Source organism: Arctopsyche grandis, chromosome 1 (assembly GCF_051622035.1).
Source record: "Arctopsyche grandis isolate Sample6627 chromosome 1, ASM5162203v2, whole genome shotgun sequence".
NCBI lineage: Eukaryota > Metazoa > Arthropoda > Insecta > Trichoptera > Hydropsychidae > Arctopsyche > Arctopsyche grandis.
Window position 1 is genome coordinate 32,530,486 of NC_135355.1, and position 21,160 is coordinate 32,551,645.

The 21,160-nt window shown below is 34.7% G+C and overlaps 4 protein-coding genes across 8 annotated transcripts in view; 3 read left to right on the top strand and 1 right to left on the bottom strand.

Annotated features, from left to right (window-relative positions):
- Positions 1 to 21,160, top strand: part of nAChRalpha4 (nicotinic acetylcholine receptor alpha4) — a 315,893-nt gene that overhangs the window by 105,455 nt on the left and 189,278 nt on the right. For 4 of the 5 annotated variants that reach the window (XM_077428362.1, XM_077428345.1, XM_077428354.1 and 1 more), the window contains exon 1: positions 9,384 to 9,535. In XM_077428362.1, coding sequence (XP_077284488.1) covers positions 9,399 to 9,535 — 137 coding nt within the window. In that variant the 5' untranslated portion in view covers positions 9,384 to 9,398. Of the gene's footprint in view, positions 1 to 9,380; positions 9,536 to 21,160 lie in introns of those variants that run through there. The other variant, XM_077428337.1, reaches the window with a different exon arrangement.
- LOC143910265 (uncharacterized) lies at positions 10,565 to 14,018 on the top strand. The gene is made up of 4 exons (XM_077428662.1): positions 10,565 to 10,831; positions 10,905 to 11,312; positions 11,944 to 12,246; positions 12,601 to 14,018. Exons 1-4 carry the CDS (start codon positions 10,790 to 10,792, stop codon positions 12,781 to 12,783), a joined length of 936 nt encoding a protein of 311 aa, XP_077284788.1. The 5' UTR covers positions 10,565 to 10,789; the 3' UTR covers positions 12,784 to 14,018.
- Positions 14,041 to 15,095, top strand: LOC143910396 (uncharacterized). The gene is made up of 2 exons (XM_077428849.1): positions 14,041 to 14,176; positions 14,244 to 15,095. The coding sequence occupies exons 1-2, from the start codon at positions 14,129 to 14,131 to the stop codon at positions 14,832 to 14,834; spliced, it is 639 nt and encodes a 212-aa protein (XP_077284975.1). The 5' UTR covers positions 14,041 to 14,128; the 3' UTR covers positions 14,835 to 15,095.
- On the bottom strand, positions 15,855 to 18,306 carry LOC143910359 (zinc finger MYM-type protein 1-like). Its single transcript, XM_077428794.1, has 2 exons — positions 18,240 to 18,306; positions 15,855 to 17,836 (listed from the first exon to the last, which is right to left on the bottom strand). The coding sequence occupies exons 1-2, from the start codon at positions 18,295 to 18,297 to the stop codon at positions 17,160 to 17,162; spliced, it is 735 nt and encodes a 244-aa protein (XP_077284920.1). The 5' UTR covers positions 18,298 to 18,306; the 3' UTR covers positions 15,855 to 17,159.

Sequence of the window (21,160 nt, forward strand, 5' to 3'; positions counted from 1 at the left end):
GCGATATTGCGCCAAATCATCACGCTCTGTAATGTCTATCTAAGCCAATTTTTCCTTGTACTTTTCCAAAACAAATGTAAATGATACTAAAACAGAGCTGTATAGTATGAATAGAAGTAGTGTTTTCCGTACAGCGCTGTGTCGAACTGTACAGTGCAGTATAGTACATATGTACATATGTATATAGACAGTATAGTACATATAAACGATTCGGTGATTATTGGTCACAAAGAGCTCGCCCAAAAGTCACTAAAATCTCTATAACGGAACATCTGGCAGCCGAAAAGTCCATCATACTAACAATAACTATTATACTGTAGGATAAGCTAAAAGGAGCCGCCATTATAATTGGTTTCGAGGATTATCTCCGGGCTAAGTGTAAGTAGGCTAAATAATGGAGACCACCGAATTGGCTTAGCAAAGGCTCCCGGTCCCTTCTCAGGACTGCGATACCGTGGGACTGGGTGCCTTGGATCGGGGAATGCATATCCGGGTACGTGCCTAAACAATAGGGACCTGCCTGTTATAAGCAGGTACTTGACGGGTACTGGACGGAGCACGAGCAGTGCGTGTATCTCCTTAAGATGGCTGGACACCAGCGCCTTGTCCATACAAACGTATTAGACTTCTCCCTTCCTCAATTATGGCACTAGAGATTGGGTTGCATCTATTGTTTTATTTTTTTGATAAGTTATTTTTTATAGGAGCTAGGAGCCGCCAAACATCAATAAAATCGCCTCTTTTTTACACCCCCGAAAAGAGTCCAGCGTGCTTATTTAACGGTCGATTTAAAAAAAATACTCACATAGTTGCACAGAAAATATCTTTCTCATACCGATGATGAATTTTTTTTTAAAATTGGTCCAGTTTCAGAGGAGAAAATAGGACAATACGAAACCTCGATTTTGTCAATTTAAAATACGTTTTATCTGGTCGAAGCGCAACTGTCGCATTCATTCAATATATATATATATATATCTAATCTATAATTTGGAAAGAGACTTTGTATGTATGTATGTATCCTTGGTTTTCGTCGTCGTCGTCGTCCGTAGATCGGTGACGTCATCGAACACGTGATTCGATTTTATTTTTTTTCGATCCATGGGCGCCGATTTTTTTTTTCGTTTCAATGGATTCACCCCCGCGGGGGCGCAAGGCGAGTAGCTTCATGGGGCCCCGCCAGGGGCGCCACAAGGGGCGCAGCCCCGTGGGGCCCCAGCCTCATGGGGCGCAGCCCCATGGGGATCAAAAGGGGGCGCCACAAGGGGCGCAGCCCCGTGGGGCCCAGCCTCATGGGGCGCAGCCCCATGGGGCTCAAAAGGGGGTGCCACAAGGGGCGCAGCCCCGTGAAGCCCCGAAGGGGGCGCGGGGGGCCCAGCCTCATGGGGCGCAGCCCCATGGGGCTCAAAAGGGGGCGCCACAAGGGGCGCAGCCCCGTGGGGCCCCGAAGGGGGCCCGGGGGGCCCAGCCTCATGGGGCGCAGCCCCATGAGGCTCAAAAGGGGGCGCCACAAGGGGCGCAGCCCCGTGGGGCCCCGAAGGGGGCCCGGGGGGCCCAGCCTCATGGGGCGCAGCCCCATGGGGCTCAAAAGGGGGCGCCACAAGGGGCGCAGCCCCGTGGGGCCCCGAAGGGGGCCCGGGGGGCCCAGCCTCATGGGGCGCAGCCCCATGGGGCTCAAAAGGGGGCGCCACAAGGGGCGCAGCCCCGTGGGGCCCCGAAGGGGGCCCGGGGGGCCCAGCCTCATGGGGCGCAAGCCCTAATAGGCATTAACTAAGGGGGGCGAAGCCCTAGACGGCAATTAATCATGGGGGCGCGGAGGGGCGAAGCCCTAAAAGGCAACTGATCATGGGGGCGAAGCCTTAGACGGCATTTAATCATGGGGGCGCGGAGGGGCGAAGCCCTAAAAGGCATTAACTAAGGGGAGCGAAGCCCTAAACGGCAATTAATCTTGGGGGCGCGGGGGGCGAAGCCCTAAAAGGCAACTGATCATGGGGGCGAAGCCTTAGACGGCATTTAATCATGGGGGCGCGGAGGGGCGAAGCCCTAAAAGGCATTAACTAAGGGGGGCGAAGCCCTAAACGGCAATTAATCTTGGGGGCGTGGGGGGCGAAGCCCTAAAAGGCAACTGATCATGGGAGCGAAGCCTTAGACGGCATTTAATCATGGGGGCGCGGAGGGGCGAAGCCCTAAAAGGCATTAACTAAGGGGGGCGAAGCCCTAGACGGCATTTAATCATGGGGGTGCGGAGGGGCGAAGCCCTAAAAGGCATTAACTAAGGGGGGCGAAGCCCTAAACGGCAATTAATCTTGGGGGCGCGGGGGGCGAAGCCCTAAAAGGCATTAACTAAGGGGGGCGAAGCCCTAGACGGAATTTAATCATGGGGGTGCGGAGGGGCGAAGCCCTAAAAGGCATTAACTAAGGGGGGCGAAGCCCTAAACGGCAATTGCTCATGGGGCGTGGAGGGGCGAAGCCCTAGAAGGCAAAGGCTCAGGGGGGCGCCGAGGGCGAAGCCCTAGAAGGCAAAAAAAAATTTTGATTTTTTTTTTTGATTTTTTAAAAATTTTTTTTTTAATTTTTTTTTTATTTTTTTTTTATTATTTTTTTATTTTTTTTTTTTGATTTTTTTTTTATTTTTTTTTTTAATTTTTAAATTTTTTTTTAATTTTTTTTTTTTTTTAATTAAATTAGCTTAGTCATGTTTAAGCGGTTTATATTATAAACACTGAGCGAAGCCGGGTAATACAGCTAGTATATATATATATATATATATATATATATATATATTGATATGTATTGTCGCATTCACTCAATATACATATATATCGAAGAAAGAAACGGCAACAAAATTAAGGTTTCGGGTGTACAGCCCTCTTAATCACCATTAAATGCTGAGGAGCAACTTTGGCCATTCATTTGGATCCTCCACCTACACGTACGCAACAATACTAACGAGAACTCGAGTGCCAAATATTCCATGGCAAAAATTGTCTTTCGGGCGATCGCTATGTGACTAATAATACAATTACCATATAAACATACCTAAATACGTCAAACGAACGTTAAGTCATTAATCATTATGGAGCGCAGATAGCGCAACCCAGCAGAGGTCATTTTGGCCATTTAAAATTCACACAGTGTGTAAAATTTCATACGTTTCATCTACCATGATCAAACGTGACTAACAATCACGGCTTGAGCTGAAACGAGGGTGTGCTTAACGCGGGGCGAAACCCGCGGGAACGTTCTGGAATATGTTTATTACAAGGGTTTGGTTTCGGTGTGAGGGCGAAAGGGCCGTCAGGTACCTCTGCCGCCATTTGATTTACGACCTCCCGGCTCTGCACAATAACCCAAAAAAGTCTCTCAATAATAACCCAATCGCGAATTTATCGCTACATATGCGAGTAAACACGGCGAGCGCGTGTCGCTGCAAACCTCCGAGGGGTTAATGCAAAGAAACGATTGACACTGTGCACGGACCATTAACCCTTTTTATGTTTATTTGATTGATATTGTTGCTTGAAATCAGACCTGGAATAAGACACAGCTGGAGTAAGCATCAACAGTCGCTTCTTGAGTCACCTTCGGATTGCAGACGATATATGTATGTACATAGTTTAAATAGTTCGCGATCCAGCCTACCTATTTAGCAGACTAACACAGCTGGACAGGGAAAGTAGGATTAAAAATTAACATAGATAAGACCAAAATAATGTTCAATAGCTATTGCATGCCTGATAGATGATGAACCAGTAGAAGTAGTAAATAATTAATCAAATTTAAGTCAAATAATTGATGTGTCCGGTAGTTATGAAGAAGAAATAAAGAGATGTATGAAATTAGGATGGAGTCCAATGAATACGGGTTTTATATCAAAAATACCACTTTGCCTGAAGAAAAAATCTTCGATCAATTTATGTCCAATGAACTCAAAGAAGTATGGAATGTTGTATATTTGGCGTAACACGTAAGGAGTTTTTGACCTCATATCTTCTTCTTCACGATTGCAAAGATCTGTAATGATGACTGTCACTTTTTTACTATACACTATTAACTGAATACTTTTTCTCCAATTGAGACATTATTTAGCTGCAAGCAAATACGTTTATTTTATTCAAAAATAATACTAACAAAGGAGCCGAATGTTTTAAAACAAGAAATAATTTCACGGACGGACAGACCGATGTCGTTAAAAGTAAGTGCAAGCCTAAATACAAAAGTACGTAGTTATAAACCTCCCCGACAGAGAGAAAAGGGAAACGACAGATCTTATCTAAAACTAGTGTTGTGCCTGATAATTTTAATGGGTGTTTTCGGAAATGAATTGATACACTAATCGAAATAAAGTTATATTTTATATATAAATATAATGTAAGGTAATAAAAAGTTCGCGCATTACACGCTTACCGATCCAACCCGTTCGAAATGATGAATAAATGTGTGTGTGTATGAGTCACCGGTTGCTCGGCCTAACGTCACATAACGCTCCACCCCCCCCCCCCACTCCCCTTCCCCACTACTATGCTTTCCCGCGTCTCTTCGAGGAATTGACTCTGATTGGCCGTGTGTCCACAGCCTGGCACAAGTTTGGACCATTGTAGCATTACAGGAATTCCTAATGCGCCACAATGGTCAAAAATATAACAGAAAAAAAACAAAATAATAACTAAAGAAATTAGACATGACAAAAATAAAACATATATAATATATATATATGTATACACAAACCACACATTTAACACAATCATAAAAATAATAAGCTATATAATATATTTATATTATATTATATTTAAGCTATATTATATTTAACACGAAAATATTGACATTGTTATTGATTTATTTTATTATAATAATTAGTACTTGTTTATTTATTTTAGTAAAAAATATAATATATTTTATATTGAAAACCCCTGGTAACTGCATCTATAATAAAAAATTGGGGTGTAACCAACATATGATTTTATCTATGTATTTGAGGAATATAAGAAAGAGACAAAACAAAATTTTATATTGAACCGTACTGACACATTCACACATACCGGCAGCATTGTGAAATACTAATAGCTAAGACAGCATTTTCGACACAAATTGAGCGCAAATGTATGGAAACTTGCACAAGACAAAAGTTCTACTTCCAGTTGTCGGATTTTGTTAAAAAAAAAATTATTATACAAATTAAATATCAAGAAAATAAAAATAATTTAAAATGTCAAAATAAAATAATGAAATATTGTTTTAAAAAAATTACTACTTCCGGTTTACGAATTCTGACCAAAACCTTGTCAGCTCTAATTTAGTACATAAAGAATACAAATATAAATTTTCAGCTGGATACGTTCAGGGGTGTGAACAGAGTAGTGGGCACAACATTTTTGACCTTTCTAAGAGGAGAAAATCCCACTTCCGGTTTATTAAATTTGATGATTTTTATTTTTATTTTTATTTAAAATAACTATCTTTATTATACACGATAAATATCAAGAAGCTTAAAATAATTTAAAAGGTCAAAATAAAATAATGAAGTTACTACGTACATAGGATAAAGTAAAAATAGGCCAATAGGATAATCCTGGAAAAATGAACTACGCCCAAATACATGTAGCTCGCGTGGCGACCAGTAGTGTACTACAGCACACACACACATTTTAGAAGCATTCGCTTAAATTATCTATTTATTACTTACCTCCTTTACGTTTCACATGGCTTTCGTGTTAGTGGTCATTTTTTAAATCTCTTATCTCTTATCCGATCGTTTTTATACTTTGCCATATTGCTCATTTTGGTCATCAATATACGTTAATGTATCGTCTGCCATTACGTTGGAGATAAAATATCGTATACAACGGGTTTCAAATTTCGAACTCATCGAGTTGCCTGAACCTTTTCGCCTCGATATGCCCATTACAGATTTTAATTATTTAAACGCCTATAATTCACTCTATATTTTATAAAATTTGCTCTATAGGTTCTAGTTATCTCTAATATTTAAATATTTATAGTTGTAACTCTCATATGTATATATAAATTTCAAATTTGGCGTCTAGCTTCATTTAATGTAATACACGATATATATTGTTTAATGGCCAAATATGTCAAATCTGACATTTCACAGCTAAAAATATATCTCTTCACGGAGTTTTATCTGCGAGATAAGTATTCAATAAGAAGTTATATTATATCTAATTGTTAATATGATTTAGAATAAGCTTACATACATTTAGTTTTTTACAATAAGCTTATTTAAATTTGAACAATCTGCACGATTTTAAGAAACATTTCGGTGTATGTTTGTCTGTCGTTGGAGCAATATTTAAAATTGTTCTACGGCATGGCAGTGTGATTTGTGTGCGATCGTTTCCGATTCCGTGATTGACGGCCATGCAAATGAGAGGCCGAGATTCTGGTCCATAGATGAGAGAGAGGTGTCAGCGAGGCGGGAGATGAGAACGGAACGGGGATGGAGTTCTTGATTTATAGTAACAGAATGCAAATGTGGTCCCGGTGCCGATACTGGCCCTCTCTGCACTCGTTTTTCTTCAGCGGACACGTGCCATAAATCTTCCGGTTCGAACGCGGACATACACACATCGCTTTTCCGTTCTGACGTTTGTATTATTATATTTTCGTTTTCTTTTATTGTTTTTTTTTTTCTTTCGTCTCTTCGTCTTCTTTTGCGTTTGCGTTCGTAAATTCGTGGTGTTATTTATATTGTTTTGGAGCTGTCAAATAGAAAGTACGTATGTGTATTGATTTTCAAACTATGCGTTAGTCACTAAAGTATAGTTTGAAAATCACATATACATATGATAGTGTATGGTTTTTTGGTAATGGTAAAATAGTCGCGGTTTTGCCTAAATAGATCCAACCGATCGTGAATCTGCTTTGTGGAATATAAAAGAAAATCCCGTTTCACAAAAGGACGTCTACTTTTTGTGAAAGGGTTTTTTTTCGTTGAATTCTGCTGTTTTAAATTCGTATATAATTATTTAGATTAAAACAAAAGTACATTTTTTCAAAATACAATGCCTGGATTCTTTTGTTTACGAGTAATTTTCTACAAAGGAAATAAATATTTGTATTATTTCTGTTAAGTGTTTTTGTGCAAAAATCCGCTACCGAAAATACATTCTAATGATGCGAGAGAACGTCTCAAATTGTTTGAAGAGGTTTATTTTTCATTTCTATGGTAGAATTATAACAATTAAAAACACATTTTTATGAAAATAAAAAATATTATTGTATAAAATTTATAATTTCTATTACATGTAAAAAATTTTCATTTTGATTCGTTTGGGAGCGGCTTGGGAGATAATTGAATCAAAAACTTAAAAAAAGAGGACACCTTTAAGGGAAGGTACCGTTTCCGGTCGACTTAAAAATTTGAAAAAAATTTACGCCATATCGATAAGCATTTTAGTAACCGATACTAAGTTTCAGTTCGATAGGACCAACGGTGTTCAAAATATCTCCAAAATAGCCACACATACATATTTAATAGATCATGAAAACGTGATCAGTGAACTATTCTGAGCAGATTTCAAACCAGTCAAAATCTCACGTTCGGATTTTCTCATGATCACAATATTTCATCTATTGTTACTACGTACATATAAAGTAAAAATAGGGATTAAATATAAAAATACAATCATTACTCTCTATCTCCATAATTATAATCAATGAATAAATCTACTTAAATTTCAAGTTCTAAATTTGATATTTGCAAATGTGCTAAGTTTATTACAATTTGTAAGATTTAAATGTATATATATTATACATATGTACGAGTATATAGGTATATACGTAAACATATTAAGCTTTCACTCTTATATAATAAAAGATAATGTGAATTTATTATTCTGAGATTAAATTTGCATTTTGCAAAAATGTAGGAAAATTTCTCTACAATGCAAATTAGCTCATTTTACAGTGCAAAATTATACTAAAACATTTTTATATAGGTACAATATAACCCTTTCCTGTATCATTTTCGTTTCAAATTGGAGTTCCCTCTTCTTCCATTTAAATAATCTACATACATACATATGTACTCCTGAAATAATATTTACATATGGTCAATAAAGTATTGTAAATTTAAATGGTCAGTAACTTTTATGAAAATTTTATGATAATAGTTGTAGAGATGACGCATGGATGTGAAAATTGGACATTGAACGCCAAAATACTACACAAATTCCAATGTACTCGAAGGAGTATGGAACGCTGTATGCTTGGCATAACGAGAAGATATACATATGTAGGATGTGAAATACGTGGGTGAGATTATGATAAAGTGGATATAATGGAGAGAGTTTAGACATTGAAATGGCATAGCTAGAATAATGCAAGAAAAATGGACAAAATAATGCTAGAATGGTAATGTAAAAGTGTGAAAGGCCGAATAATTTAAAAGTGTGAAAGAAAGACCTCAAGGAAGATGGGTAGACACAATTAGGAAAATATGTGGGATGAATGAGATTTGTTCAAAACAGAGACGAATGAGATTATTTTGGAGTGGCCTTCATCCAGCAATGAATGGCGAATAACTGTAGTTGATGATGATGATGATGATACTTACATATGTATTTGAAAATAAAAATGAACTACTTTTTGTTTTAAGAATCTTTTAAAATAGTCAATAGATAAACTGACAATAGACTATTTTTTGACCAAATAAATACGGCCCTCAAGTATTTGACACACTTGTAAATGAATTCCTCATTATTAAATTGTAATTTGTAAGTTTTATGTCAAAAATTGGAACAAATAAAACCATCTGAATGGCAATAATGGCGATATTTGAAACAATTGTGCTCAAAATTGTTTTTTCGGCGAAAGTTTTCCAGAGTCAATTTAGCTTTTGAACCAGTCTCAGTTCAATCGCGCTTAAATGATAACGATATTTTTGATAAATGAACCAAGTTTTCGAATGCCTTACTCTGCCGCCAAAATATAATTTTAATTATTAAATATATAAAACTTTCGACGCAAAGTTGGCTCTCGAACGACTCGACCGAAAAACCCATTAATTCATTTGGCAATGGCGAGAACTTTTTGAACTTTTCGCCTTAAATATCGTTGCCAATCAATATTTTGTCAAACGAATGATCATGACAGTGTTCTGTGTAAGCATTTCTTGAAATAATAATTTGAGTTACGGCAAAAAATCAATCCAATTCTATGATTATGGAATTATTTTAAAGAACAATTTGATTCTACTGTATAATAGATGGTTTTTGGAAAATAAATTGAAAATTTTAATCACTTCATATTATTAGCAAAGACTAAAATCAGCGTTCATGGTCTGAATTATACAAATTTCAGAAAATATGTATGAAATGATATGTGTGCTCTATTCAAATACTTTTTTTTCGTTATTGCAGAATTTGAAGAACCAGATCATGACTACGAATCTGTGGGTGGAGCAGTCCTGGTACGACTACAAGCTGAGATGGGAGCCGAAAGAGTATGGTGGAGTCCACATGCTTCACGTCCCGTCAGACCACATCTGGAGACCGGATATCGTCTTGTATAACAAGTAAGATCATCTTGATTCCATTTCGATCATTGAAATGTCCCCAAAGTATAATTATTTAAATATCTGTGTCGTGCCCACAAATATGTATCTTAACTACGTATATATATATATATATATATATATATATATATATATATATATATATATATATATATATATATATATATATATATATTTCATATTACCTACTATAAAAATGTATATTTCTAATAAATGTGATATGCATTTATATTCTACATTCTTGTATCTATGTATACGATGTGACTGTTTACATATTTTAAATGTATTTTGGTTTATATTTATATATTTAAAATACATGTGTAAAACAAAGTGCCAAAGAAGAGTGTAGTATGTTTGTGAGATGTATGAACGCTTGAAAAAACAAGACTCAATTTTTACACATTTTTTATACAAGATTTAAATAGACATTCATTGACACTCATTTGCATACGTACTTGACATGTTGACACACTTTTAGAATTAAATAGAATTCGAGGGATAAACTTTTCAATTTTCGTTAAAATCAATACTTTCCAATTTGACTACATATCTATATGTTATGCTTTGATTACAATGAAGTAATTTATCTTAAGGATGTATTAATTTTTTTATTACAATTGCGATGTTTTTCATATTATTTAAAGCTTAGGTGTTCATTACATAAAACATATACAAACAATGTAAAATAGTTCACAAAATAAAATCGAAAATAATAGATTGTATTTTAGTTCATGCTCAATTCTATCTGTATAATTAATGCTTAATTCCGTCTTTATTGTATGCATTATAAATTTATAAAATTGGGACTCTCCTTATTTCATACCTCTTCTTATTTTATATTTTGTTACAATGAAGTAATTAAGAGATACATTTAAGTTCTATACATCTATTTAACTTACATAGATATATGACGAAATTGGTGAATTTTTCATTGATTTTACTTAAATTTTATTACTTTCGATATTCTGAAACAATCTTAAGAATATTTTCGATCAAATTTTTAATTGCGTGGAATCTCACATTTGAATGATTCACCCAGAACGTAAAATTGTCATCAACAACATGTTCCTTTGCTCAAAAAAGCGCATAATTAACATATTTTGCACTTGAGTTAACACTATTTTCCGTCAATTTTTTAATTCATTTGGAGACAAAAATTCGTTCGCTTTGTGTCTCTTTGCGGAAACGTGTTTCCTTATATAAAAGTGGTTCTTTGCGAACAAAAAAGGCACTGTAGTGAATCTATCATCCAACATGAAGACGTTCGTTATCATTGTTTGCACTTTAGCGCTTCAGGTACATACGTTTCTTCATTAAGTGCTATAAAATCGTGTCGAAATTGTTCTTATTGCTTTATATAATATGTCAGGTGAACTGTCAAGGGATTTTCGACCTCTTGGAAAACATGCAGAAGCTCGAGAGCATACCGCAAACGTTGCCCATTCTTGACACTGAGGGCATGTCAAACATCAAAAGTGTGGCTTTGGAGATGTCCCAAATTACTAACAGTCTTCCAGAAGCCATCGCTCAAAAATTAGGCAGCCTAATCAACGAGTCCAATGCTGCCATTGCTAGTATCTCGAATAGTTCGGATATAGGACCGATGTATATAGCGATTAAAGGTGCGAAAAGGGCTCTCAGTGGCGTAGAAGAAAATGTTTTGGGACAGTTGGTCGAAAACGTCGAAAAGGTTTACGCTGCTCAAGACAATTTGTCACAAGTGGCCACGAATACGTATTCTATTTCTGAAATGCAAGTGTTGATGGGTGTGCATCCGGTAAGAAATACATTTTTTTTTTACTTACGTTTAAATTGAAATATGTAATTTTTGAAACCTTCGAAAAGTTTGAAGAAGCTCATAATATTCTATATATGAACTGTGAATACAGCAAATTAAGATATTTCACTGAACAAGTTCAAGTTTAAATAAATATTTAGACCTCGTGCAAATTATACTTGAAACAGAGTAGATCAGTGGATACGTCTTTAAAGAAACATTTTAGTATCAAAATTAAAATACTTCAGTTAAGTTGAAACTTTTAAATATATTTCAAGACATTTTCAAAGTTTCAATTATGTTTAATCATCCTCAACCTCGTTATTTTCTTCCGAAAGTTATATTTTCTTCTGAAGCCGTTAAAATAACAAATATCGTTCAAGCATCAATATTTATAAAGATATGCTATTAAAACTGTTTTGATGTTGAAATTTAAATTTTTTATTCAAAATTAGTTACATTCAAATAAAAAACGCATTAATAAATATAGCTTGCAGTTTGTAAACTATAATTGAAAACATCAAAGTGAAAATTTTCCTATTCGAATGCTTTATAGATCGATTGTTTTGTTTTTTGACGGCATGATTGATCTAATTCAAAGATTTTTTTTTAATACTCTGGATAATACCAGGTGGATGAATACATAGTCAGTCGCATAAGAGTACTCGATCCCGACGAGGATATAGCCGTTTGTTTGAAAAAAGTCAAAAGCGAGTTAGACGAGCAAGTACTGGCGGCCAATTTAAAAGTGAGCCAGTGCATTTCGGAAAAGGTGGACCAAGGCAAGAACGCCACGGCTAATATAGACACTCTAATAGACGAATCTAGAAAAACTCTACAAAAATCTGTAGGCATGGTTAAAGACTGTGTGGCGAACATTTCTGCTGTATCCACTGCCGAAGAAAACGACACGGCTACTACATGTTTAATCAATGTAAGATTCTTTTATATTTACTTTTTATATCATAAATTGAATAGTTTACATATCATATTTTCCTCTGTTTATATGTAAGCAAAAAAAACAGTTTTTAAGTAGCGAGCTTTAATAAAGTGGACTCGTCGCCAATGTTTTGGTTAAAAAATGTAGGGCTGCTATGTAAACTCAGGGGCGGATAAAAGGTGAGGGTACGACAGGGACGAGAGGGGAGTGATGGGGTTCTTAAGAATGAAAATGAAAATATTTACATAATGGAAAACGCTGATTATCTTCTCGTTCGGAACGGACGGATGAAGTGGAGGGATTCTCAATATGCGCCACTTAAATTGTGTCCCACGATTGATTTTTCAGAGTTCGAGCAAAGTTGTCAGCAAAGAATTTACAGCTGGCATTCAAATTGCAACCAAGACGTCGATGAATTTGGAAGCTATACAGGCTGCTACGAATTCCATTCCCGGATGCGTTCCCGGTGATTTGATAAAGACGTCGTTCGATTTAGACGACTTCAGGAAAAAGGCTGACGCCTGTATATAATATGATGTTAATACTTTTTTCCAATGAAATCGATTTTTTTTTTTAATACTTCGAAGATGTTTTTCGTATGTTATTTATGAGTATTAAAAGTATTTATTGATTGTATATTTTCAATTTCATTCAAACTTTCAATATTTTATGTGCATTTATATCCATTTAAAGTGTATCTTACATATACATATACATTTATTACAATTCATAGCATTTTGTATTGACGAACCATAAAATTAATATTTTAAACAAAACATTTATTTTTTTATTCTAATTAACATATTATAATAGCTTCATATACAGTAACTAGATCAATTGAAAAAATTATAAAATACTAGTAGTTTTACCGGGCATCGCTTGGTATTTGTAATATAAACCGCTTAAACATGGCTAATCTAATTGTTAACATTTTATTAAATTTATTTGAATAGTTTTATTATATTTAAATTCAAGGCAACCATGTTAGAAATGTATGTATAATAAATAAATTTATTTGTTTATTTACCCATGTGTGGTTTTATCAATTCTTCATATTGTTATCTAGTGGTTTTACCCGTCTTCGCTTGTTATTTGCAATATAAACCACTTAAACATAGCTTATTCAAAGGTAGACATTTTATTAAATTTATTAGAATATTCATTTGTTTTTTTGTTAAATTTAACGTCACGGATTATACCATTCAAACCTTACATACTTACATACAAAGTCTCTTTCGAAATTACATATATATCAGATATAAAAAGTATATCATGTGTTTTGTAAGGTATACATGTACATATTTATCGCATTTTATATGTATATGTAGAATCTAAATCTTAAAAAATATTTAGTTCCATACTACATAAATTTTCAAAAATATTTTTAGACGTTTTAGAAATCATCATCATGTACGTTTGTGTGTTTGTATTTCATTCATATCAGTAAATATTGAATGTGTATAAATTAATTCAAAGCATATCACAATCGAGGTCGATCAATTGTAAGGTCCACTCCACACGTTAAAATTTTTCATGTGAAATTGTCCCAATTTTCAAACAAAAGCTATTTGATCGACTGTCTGAAGTATCCTTTATAATTACGTCGAATAAATTAATAACGAAAAACACATCAAAGAGCCTCGAAACGATGATAACACATCCGCGTTGGCCTATTGTGATGATAATATCTTCGGGAAAAAATACAAACGCACACAAAGGAAGTCATAAAATTTAAACAAGTGTTCTTTCTAATACGGCTTCGGTTCAAAATTAAGGTTAAAGTAGATCAGTTCGATTTGATCGAGTATAAAAGCAACGTATTGTTAGATAATATAAACATAGGTAGAATTTGCGGCATATACAAAACTGTTTCAAGATGTGCAAATACTCGATAACTGTATCGTTGCTCATACTTTATATCCAAGTGAGTACTTTATTTATGATTTCATATGAAATCATTGAGAAATACTATTTTAATGGAATTATTTAAGGGACATCAAAGCGCTCCGTCTTTTTTGGACACTTTCGAAAGCGTGACTAGGAATCTTGGTCAATCGATCGGTAACGGACTTTCTGGAGTATTTACTGGAGCGTCGGGATTAGCATCTTCTCCTCTGGAGGCTATCGGTCAAGCCTTCAATCAGACCCCGGTCAAATTATTGGGAGACATTATATCTGGAACCGGCCAAACTTTGGGACACACTTTGAACAATACGGGAACTGCTCTCAACACCAGCGTCGTCGGTTCTTTGGATCTGCTCTCGAATGTCTTGTCTAATTCTGGGAAAGTGACCGATTCGGTTCTGGGTGGGTTGACTGGTTTGGTCCAGAATGGAACGAGCTCTCCTCTGGACAATTTCACGAACAAGACGTTCTCGAGCTCTGCCGATTTGATTACCGGTGCTTCGAACGATACCGGAAATCTGTTCAAAGATGTGCTGTCTTCTTTGGGGAAGATTGTCGGAGATGCTGTCGGTGATGTTGGAAATATCGCGACGAACGTTGTCAATAATACTGGTTCAATTTTAAATGCTAGTTCTCTGCCGAGTTCGGCCAGCACTCCTGCACCCCCTGCTGCGTAAAATTAAAGTTAATTAACGTGTTAAAATGGACTCATTTTTTTTAAAGATTAATATCTCTTATATGTTTCCTCATATATGTAGTTCAGACGCTCAATTTTTGCAATATTGTAATTTCATTTACTTTAGATATTATATACATACATATGTATATATATATATATGTACCTACTATTGTGAGTACGAACAATATTGTGTTATATTGATTTTGATTTTTAAATGCTTTTTATTATTATTAAATTATATTCACAATACACCTTATATCTATTTTAATAGCCACTGATCTACTGATCATTTTCTATTTTACAATTTTAATTTTATTTTGTTAGTAATCATAGTATTATATTACTCTATTGTTAATGTACAGCATAATAGGAAATAGAGCTCAAAAACCTATTTACAATATCGATGGCTTGGTGCACAGATATTGTATGTCCATTTTTAAATTTTAAGTTTGTAGATGCTAGAATAGTTCAGGTTTTTCCGTTCACGGCAATTTATGTGGTATATATAAATTACCTTGAAAGGAAAAACCTGAATTATTCCAGCATCTACAAACTTAAAATTTTATACAAATTTAAAAATTGACATACACTATCTGTACACCAAGCCATCTTATATGTACATATTTAAAATCTACTATATTTAACTATTTTCAAATGGGATATGCATCTGTAAGTCTGTACATGTGTATACATAAATATATAGACATCTCATAAAATTCAATCATATATGTATACATATGTATTTTTAGTTATATAGTAAAAATTTGTAATATTTAAGTTTATTATTATCTATAACAAGTATTAATATTCTAATATATAGTAATTTATTGCATTAAAACTGCTTGTATTATCAAAATGCATATTAATGTCCGTTTATATAATATTATCCAGCACTTCGTTTCAACAATTCGGCACAGCACTGTACCAGTGGCGGACGGTGGGTGTTAATACCGGGTGTGCTGTGTATGCCGTAGGGCGTAGGGTATAAAATTAGCAATTAAAAAAAAATACTCGTTTTGCATTACAAAAATGTTTAATTTATTAGTTATTTATACATAAGTTCAATGCGACGTTTCTGAGACATAAACTTTTCAATCACGTCTGCATAGAATGTGTCTTTCTGTTTTAATTCCACCAATAACTTTTTTTCTATTGAAATTAAGCTAAGGCCACATAATCTATCTTGACCTTGCGTACCTCTATAGCAAGTTTTTATTCTTTTCAGCGCCGAAAAAGACCGTTCTGCTGAAGCTGTACTGCTTGGTATCGTTAATGTTAATTCTCCCAGCTTAAACACCTCTTTAAAACCAGATTCGAGGCTATTTTTTGTCATGAATTGTATTAATTCATGAACAGGTTTCTCTGAAAATTCAGAGCTGGAATATAGCACAATGAGTTCGTTTTTCAATCGAATATAATCAAACAGTGATCCATAAAAATCTTTTAATTTATTAATTAAAACATTTGGAAAATTTTCTTTATATTCGTCATATTTATCATTACAAAGAAGGTGGAAATATTCTAATTTGGAAAGTGAAGAATATCTACATTCGACTTGTGCGATTATGCTATCAACTACTTTGAAATATAATTGACGAAATGAAGTTTTATCTTCTACTTCTGAATAATTTTTTAATCTTTGTGGCCTACGATCATGATCATCATTTTTTTCATTTAAATAATTATTCCATAACATTTCAAAATTATTATACCTTTCGTATTTCAGTTGCTGCAAAACATCATTAATTTTTTTACAACAATATAAAACGTCCGAAGATTTAGATTGAAGAATGTTATACAAAACATCAGTTATTCCAAACAGTTTTGAAAAAAATTGAAGAAGTTTAATTGTTTGAAAATCCTCTAAAAAGCCTAAAAACCCTCGTGCTTTTATAACAGTATCTGTGTCCCATAATTCACAATTTTCTATAACATGTCGAAAAAAAATATGTAAATTGACTTCTGTATTGTTGTACTGTGCTACTTAAACGAGATGTAAAATTCCACCTTGTGGGTGCTACAGAGGGAAGTCTTTTTGTCACAAATTCCTGTAAAGCGAATACTCTTTTGGAAGATTTTGAAAAGTATGTAGACAATCCATTTAAAGTTTGAAAAAATGATTTACTTTCTTTAATATCAGAAAGACCTTGCTGCAATACTAAATTCAATACATGAGCATAACAGTGTGTAAAAAGAGCAAAAGGATAAGCATTGAGGACTTTGGATTGCAAACCATTTACGTGTCCACTCATTACACTTGCTCCATCATAAGTCTGTCCAACCAATTTGTCTTGAATTTTAAATTCTTCAACTATGTTCACCATTAGAATAGACCATTAGATGTTTTATCAGCACTAACGTCTGTAAAACTAATAAACCGTTCATGTACATTGCCTTTACATACAAAACGTAAAACTGTTGAGAGCTGTGATTTTGTCATTATATCTGAAGTTTCATCGAGAATAATAGCAACAAAACTTGCTGACTCTACTTCATTTTTTATATGAACTTTAATAACATGAGAGATTGCTTCGATTATGTCATTTTGTATACTTGGAGAAGTACCACGAAAGGTAGTAGCAGTATTTAAATGAGTATCTAAAACAGAATCATATTCTCGAAGAGCATTTAGATATTCAATGTAATTGCCTTTGTTTACGGAATTACATGACTCGTCGTGACCTCGCAGGGACAGTTCTTGTTTTCCTAGATAGATTATTGCGTTAATAATTCGTTTTAAAACATCTCTATTTTTATTTACTTGTTCATTATGTCGACTTATTTCGGCTTTACGTTGACTGTCAATTAATACGTCGATTCGTTGTTTGCCAAACATTTGTATGGAAAGAAATGATTGAACGTGTGCCTGCGATCCTTCGTGTTTCTTCAGTGCTGCTGTCAAATGGTTGAGATCAGCAAATCCTTCTTTGTTCCACACATTAATATCTTTGGAGAACAATAAACATGGCCAGCAGAAAAGTTTGGATCGAATTTCACAGCCTGTAATCCATTCGAATTTTTTATAATTTGAAACGCAAAAATGTCTAGTGTAAACTTTTGTTTTTTCTTTATGCAAAATGGATAAATTTGGAAGAGACGGACACGGTTTCCCATATTTAATTATTTTTAATTTTATCTCAAAACTTCTATTTGAAAACGGAATAGTTAAAATGTCTTGAACACTGTTAGCCATTATTAGTTATTAGAGGTAATAATATGACCATAAAAATACGAATGTGCGAAAAAGTACGAGACCACGTGCCGCATCGCATTCGGTCAATTGCCGAGTGGTGCGGTGCGGTGCGGTGCGCGGTGCTCTGAAGTCGTAGCACACCGTACGTCTTAATATCGCGAACAAACCTATACAAGCGAATATCCGCCTGCACACTCCAACCAAACCCACCAATTTGCTGCACGGCATAGGTATTCTCTCGTCGCGGCGCACAAACTACATCTAACATCACACAACACGCTGCAGACTGCACACCACACCATACACCATACATTTAGCGCACGCGGTAAATACACCATACACATCAATGCCTGCTTATACAACAACACATTATTTTGTATTAAAATACTACTTTATGTGGTCTTTGGTTTTCACGGGTGTGCGCCGCACACCTAGCACACACCCAATATACGCCACTGCACTGTACGATAAAGACCACATATATTCATATTACACAGCACCGCCCATTTTCAGCACGTTCACACTTGTTTTGGACCAGTGCAAGGCAAAATCGACTTACATAGTACATATATATGTACATTACATTGCTTACGTCGTATTGTCAAGTCACTATCGTCTCAAATTAGCTAAATAGCTAAAATTATATAAATAAATATGACGTTTTCAAAAATATTTTCACAGCACTTTCGTTAGTGCGGGTGCATTCGCCACTATTACATCATGTCATGCGTGAATATTTCCACATTGGCCTAAGAAAACCGGTTCTACTTGATTCGCTTCGGTGTCATGTACTGCTGTATAATATGAATAGATTGTGTCGGTTACTGCTGTTTCATCTACACCACGTACATATTACTTAACATATGAATGTATCCATATAGAATGTACTAAATAATATTTTTCGTACTGATGTTTACGTGCAGTTTCTAGCTGATCTGTAAAGGTATTAACGAACATTTATCCGTACATATGTATTTTCAATCAATAAATTGAAAAATTATATTGTGTAATGAACATTTTTTTTCGCTTATTTAAATCAAAAGCTTAAAATAAATAAAATTTACATAGTAATTTTAAAATTCATAGGTGCAGAGATAAAATAATATATGTAAATGAACTTCCGTTCCATATCAATTCAGTTAAATGCATTTCACGACGAGGCGATTTGCATATGTATGCAATTTAAATTCATTGAAATAATGAAAATAAAAAACGATAAGAACATACATACATATATACATACATAAAAATTGCAGAATATAAAAACTAAGTAATTTAACCCTTTCGGCTGTGTTTAATTAACGTTATCCACGTCGGTCTCGACTAAATCGTTGATTTAAAGTGCAACGTCAAAAAGGAGCGATTAGAACGGCTAAAGACAAATACGAAGGATACGTCTTGGAGTTAAAGCTACCTACACATCCCAAAGAAATCCAGCTCGTTTGTCTTGCTTTCACGTTGCTATTAAGAACGAAAATCCAATAAGAAAGTTACGTCAGAAAAGATAAAGTCATGATCATTATAATAGGAATACACGATTAATTTATATTCTTGAACTCATATAACATGTTTCAACAATTAAAAGTAGGAAAGGTTAATTGCAACATGACGATATGAATGAATCATGATTGTAGATTCTCTACAATCATGTTTTGTTTTTTTTTTTAAGATATTTGCAATCGACCCGTCGGTCATAATCAAATTTTATCACAATCTATTTCAGAAGATTTGGCAATTCATTAATTTTCACCTTTTTATCCCTTATTCGAGCACTCTTTAGTCCTTTAGTCCAGTGTCTTTTGCACTAGACTTTATAAGAGCTTTGCCAGCTCGTTTGAGTGGGTTTCGAGTCTACGCTTGTAGTTCTTTGTATTACTTTCTATTTCCGTTTTAATTGATGGTATAGATACATACATGTTGATGAATTTCAATGTTTCTCGCAAACCATGGGGCATTTGTTATTATTCTAAGAGCTTTATTTTGGCATCGTTGTAAAATTTCGACGTTAGAATTACTACTCGTTCCCCATAGTTGGATACCATATGTCCAGACTGGCTTTAAGATTGACTTATATACTAAAATTTTATTCTCTAATGTCAGACTGGATTTTCTTCCTATCAACCAGTTGATTTTGTGTAGTCGCTGGATGAGTTCCTGTCTTTTATTTTTGATGTGATCTTTCCATGTCAATTTTTCCATCTACAATCTTGTAATACAATTCTAATAATGTTGAATTTTACACTACCATATATACATACATATGCACTTGTAGTTGTGTAGTAGTTTCATTTAAACAGATTCGGATCTAAATATTCTCCTTATTCAGCAATCTTTTTATCTTATTCTTTATATACTTTTGATAACGTCTATTGAGAATCACCTCTCCAGGACTTAAAATAGTCCTAAAAAGGCAACATTTTCATTTTTAGAATAATGAACGTGACGTCAAATCGCCTCACATGTTTTTGAATATACATATGTTTTATTATAACTAAACTTTAAACATGCAAAAATGTAATCCAATTTTAAATTCGATGTATGTATGTATGTACATGCAGTCAAATTGTATTATCACAAGATTCAAGAGACTGACTACATGGATGCGTGTGTTTCTTCGTGGATGTGTGAATGTGTGTACGTTCCCACGCATGCTCAGGCGCATCTGACGATGACGTCACCCGTTGCTCGACGCTCAATATCAGGAGCACATATCAGACTCTCCACTCCCCCCCCCCACTTCCCCATTTCCCCGCGTCTATTGGACACGATCGGTCGTCATGCCACATCCCTATGCAAAACGTATACTCCTGGTATTCAAAAATTTTTTTTTTTTTAATTTCCATACTTGTCCACGCGTCCGCCACATATGTACCCACAAACATACATCGCATCCGTTTTAAATATATTATTCCAACTATTGTCTCCAAAGTATCATAAAAGCTTCGGAGAAATCTTTCGAAATACAAATAGCGTAGAATCCCAAAGGTATTCCTCATAATGTGGCGTATACGAGTATCATATCATATGTATATATAATATCGTTATTCTGTGTGTCTGCGATAACGCTCGCCGTACTGTAATGGTAGTTTCGATTTGACATATGTACATGTGTACGACACAGCTAAACAACT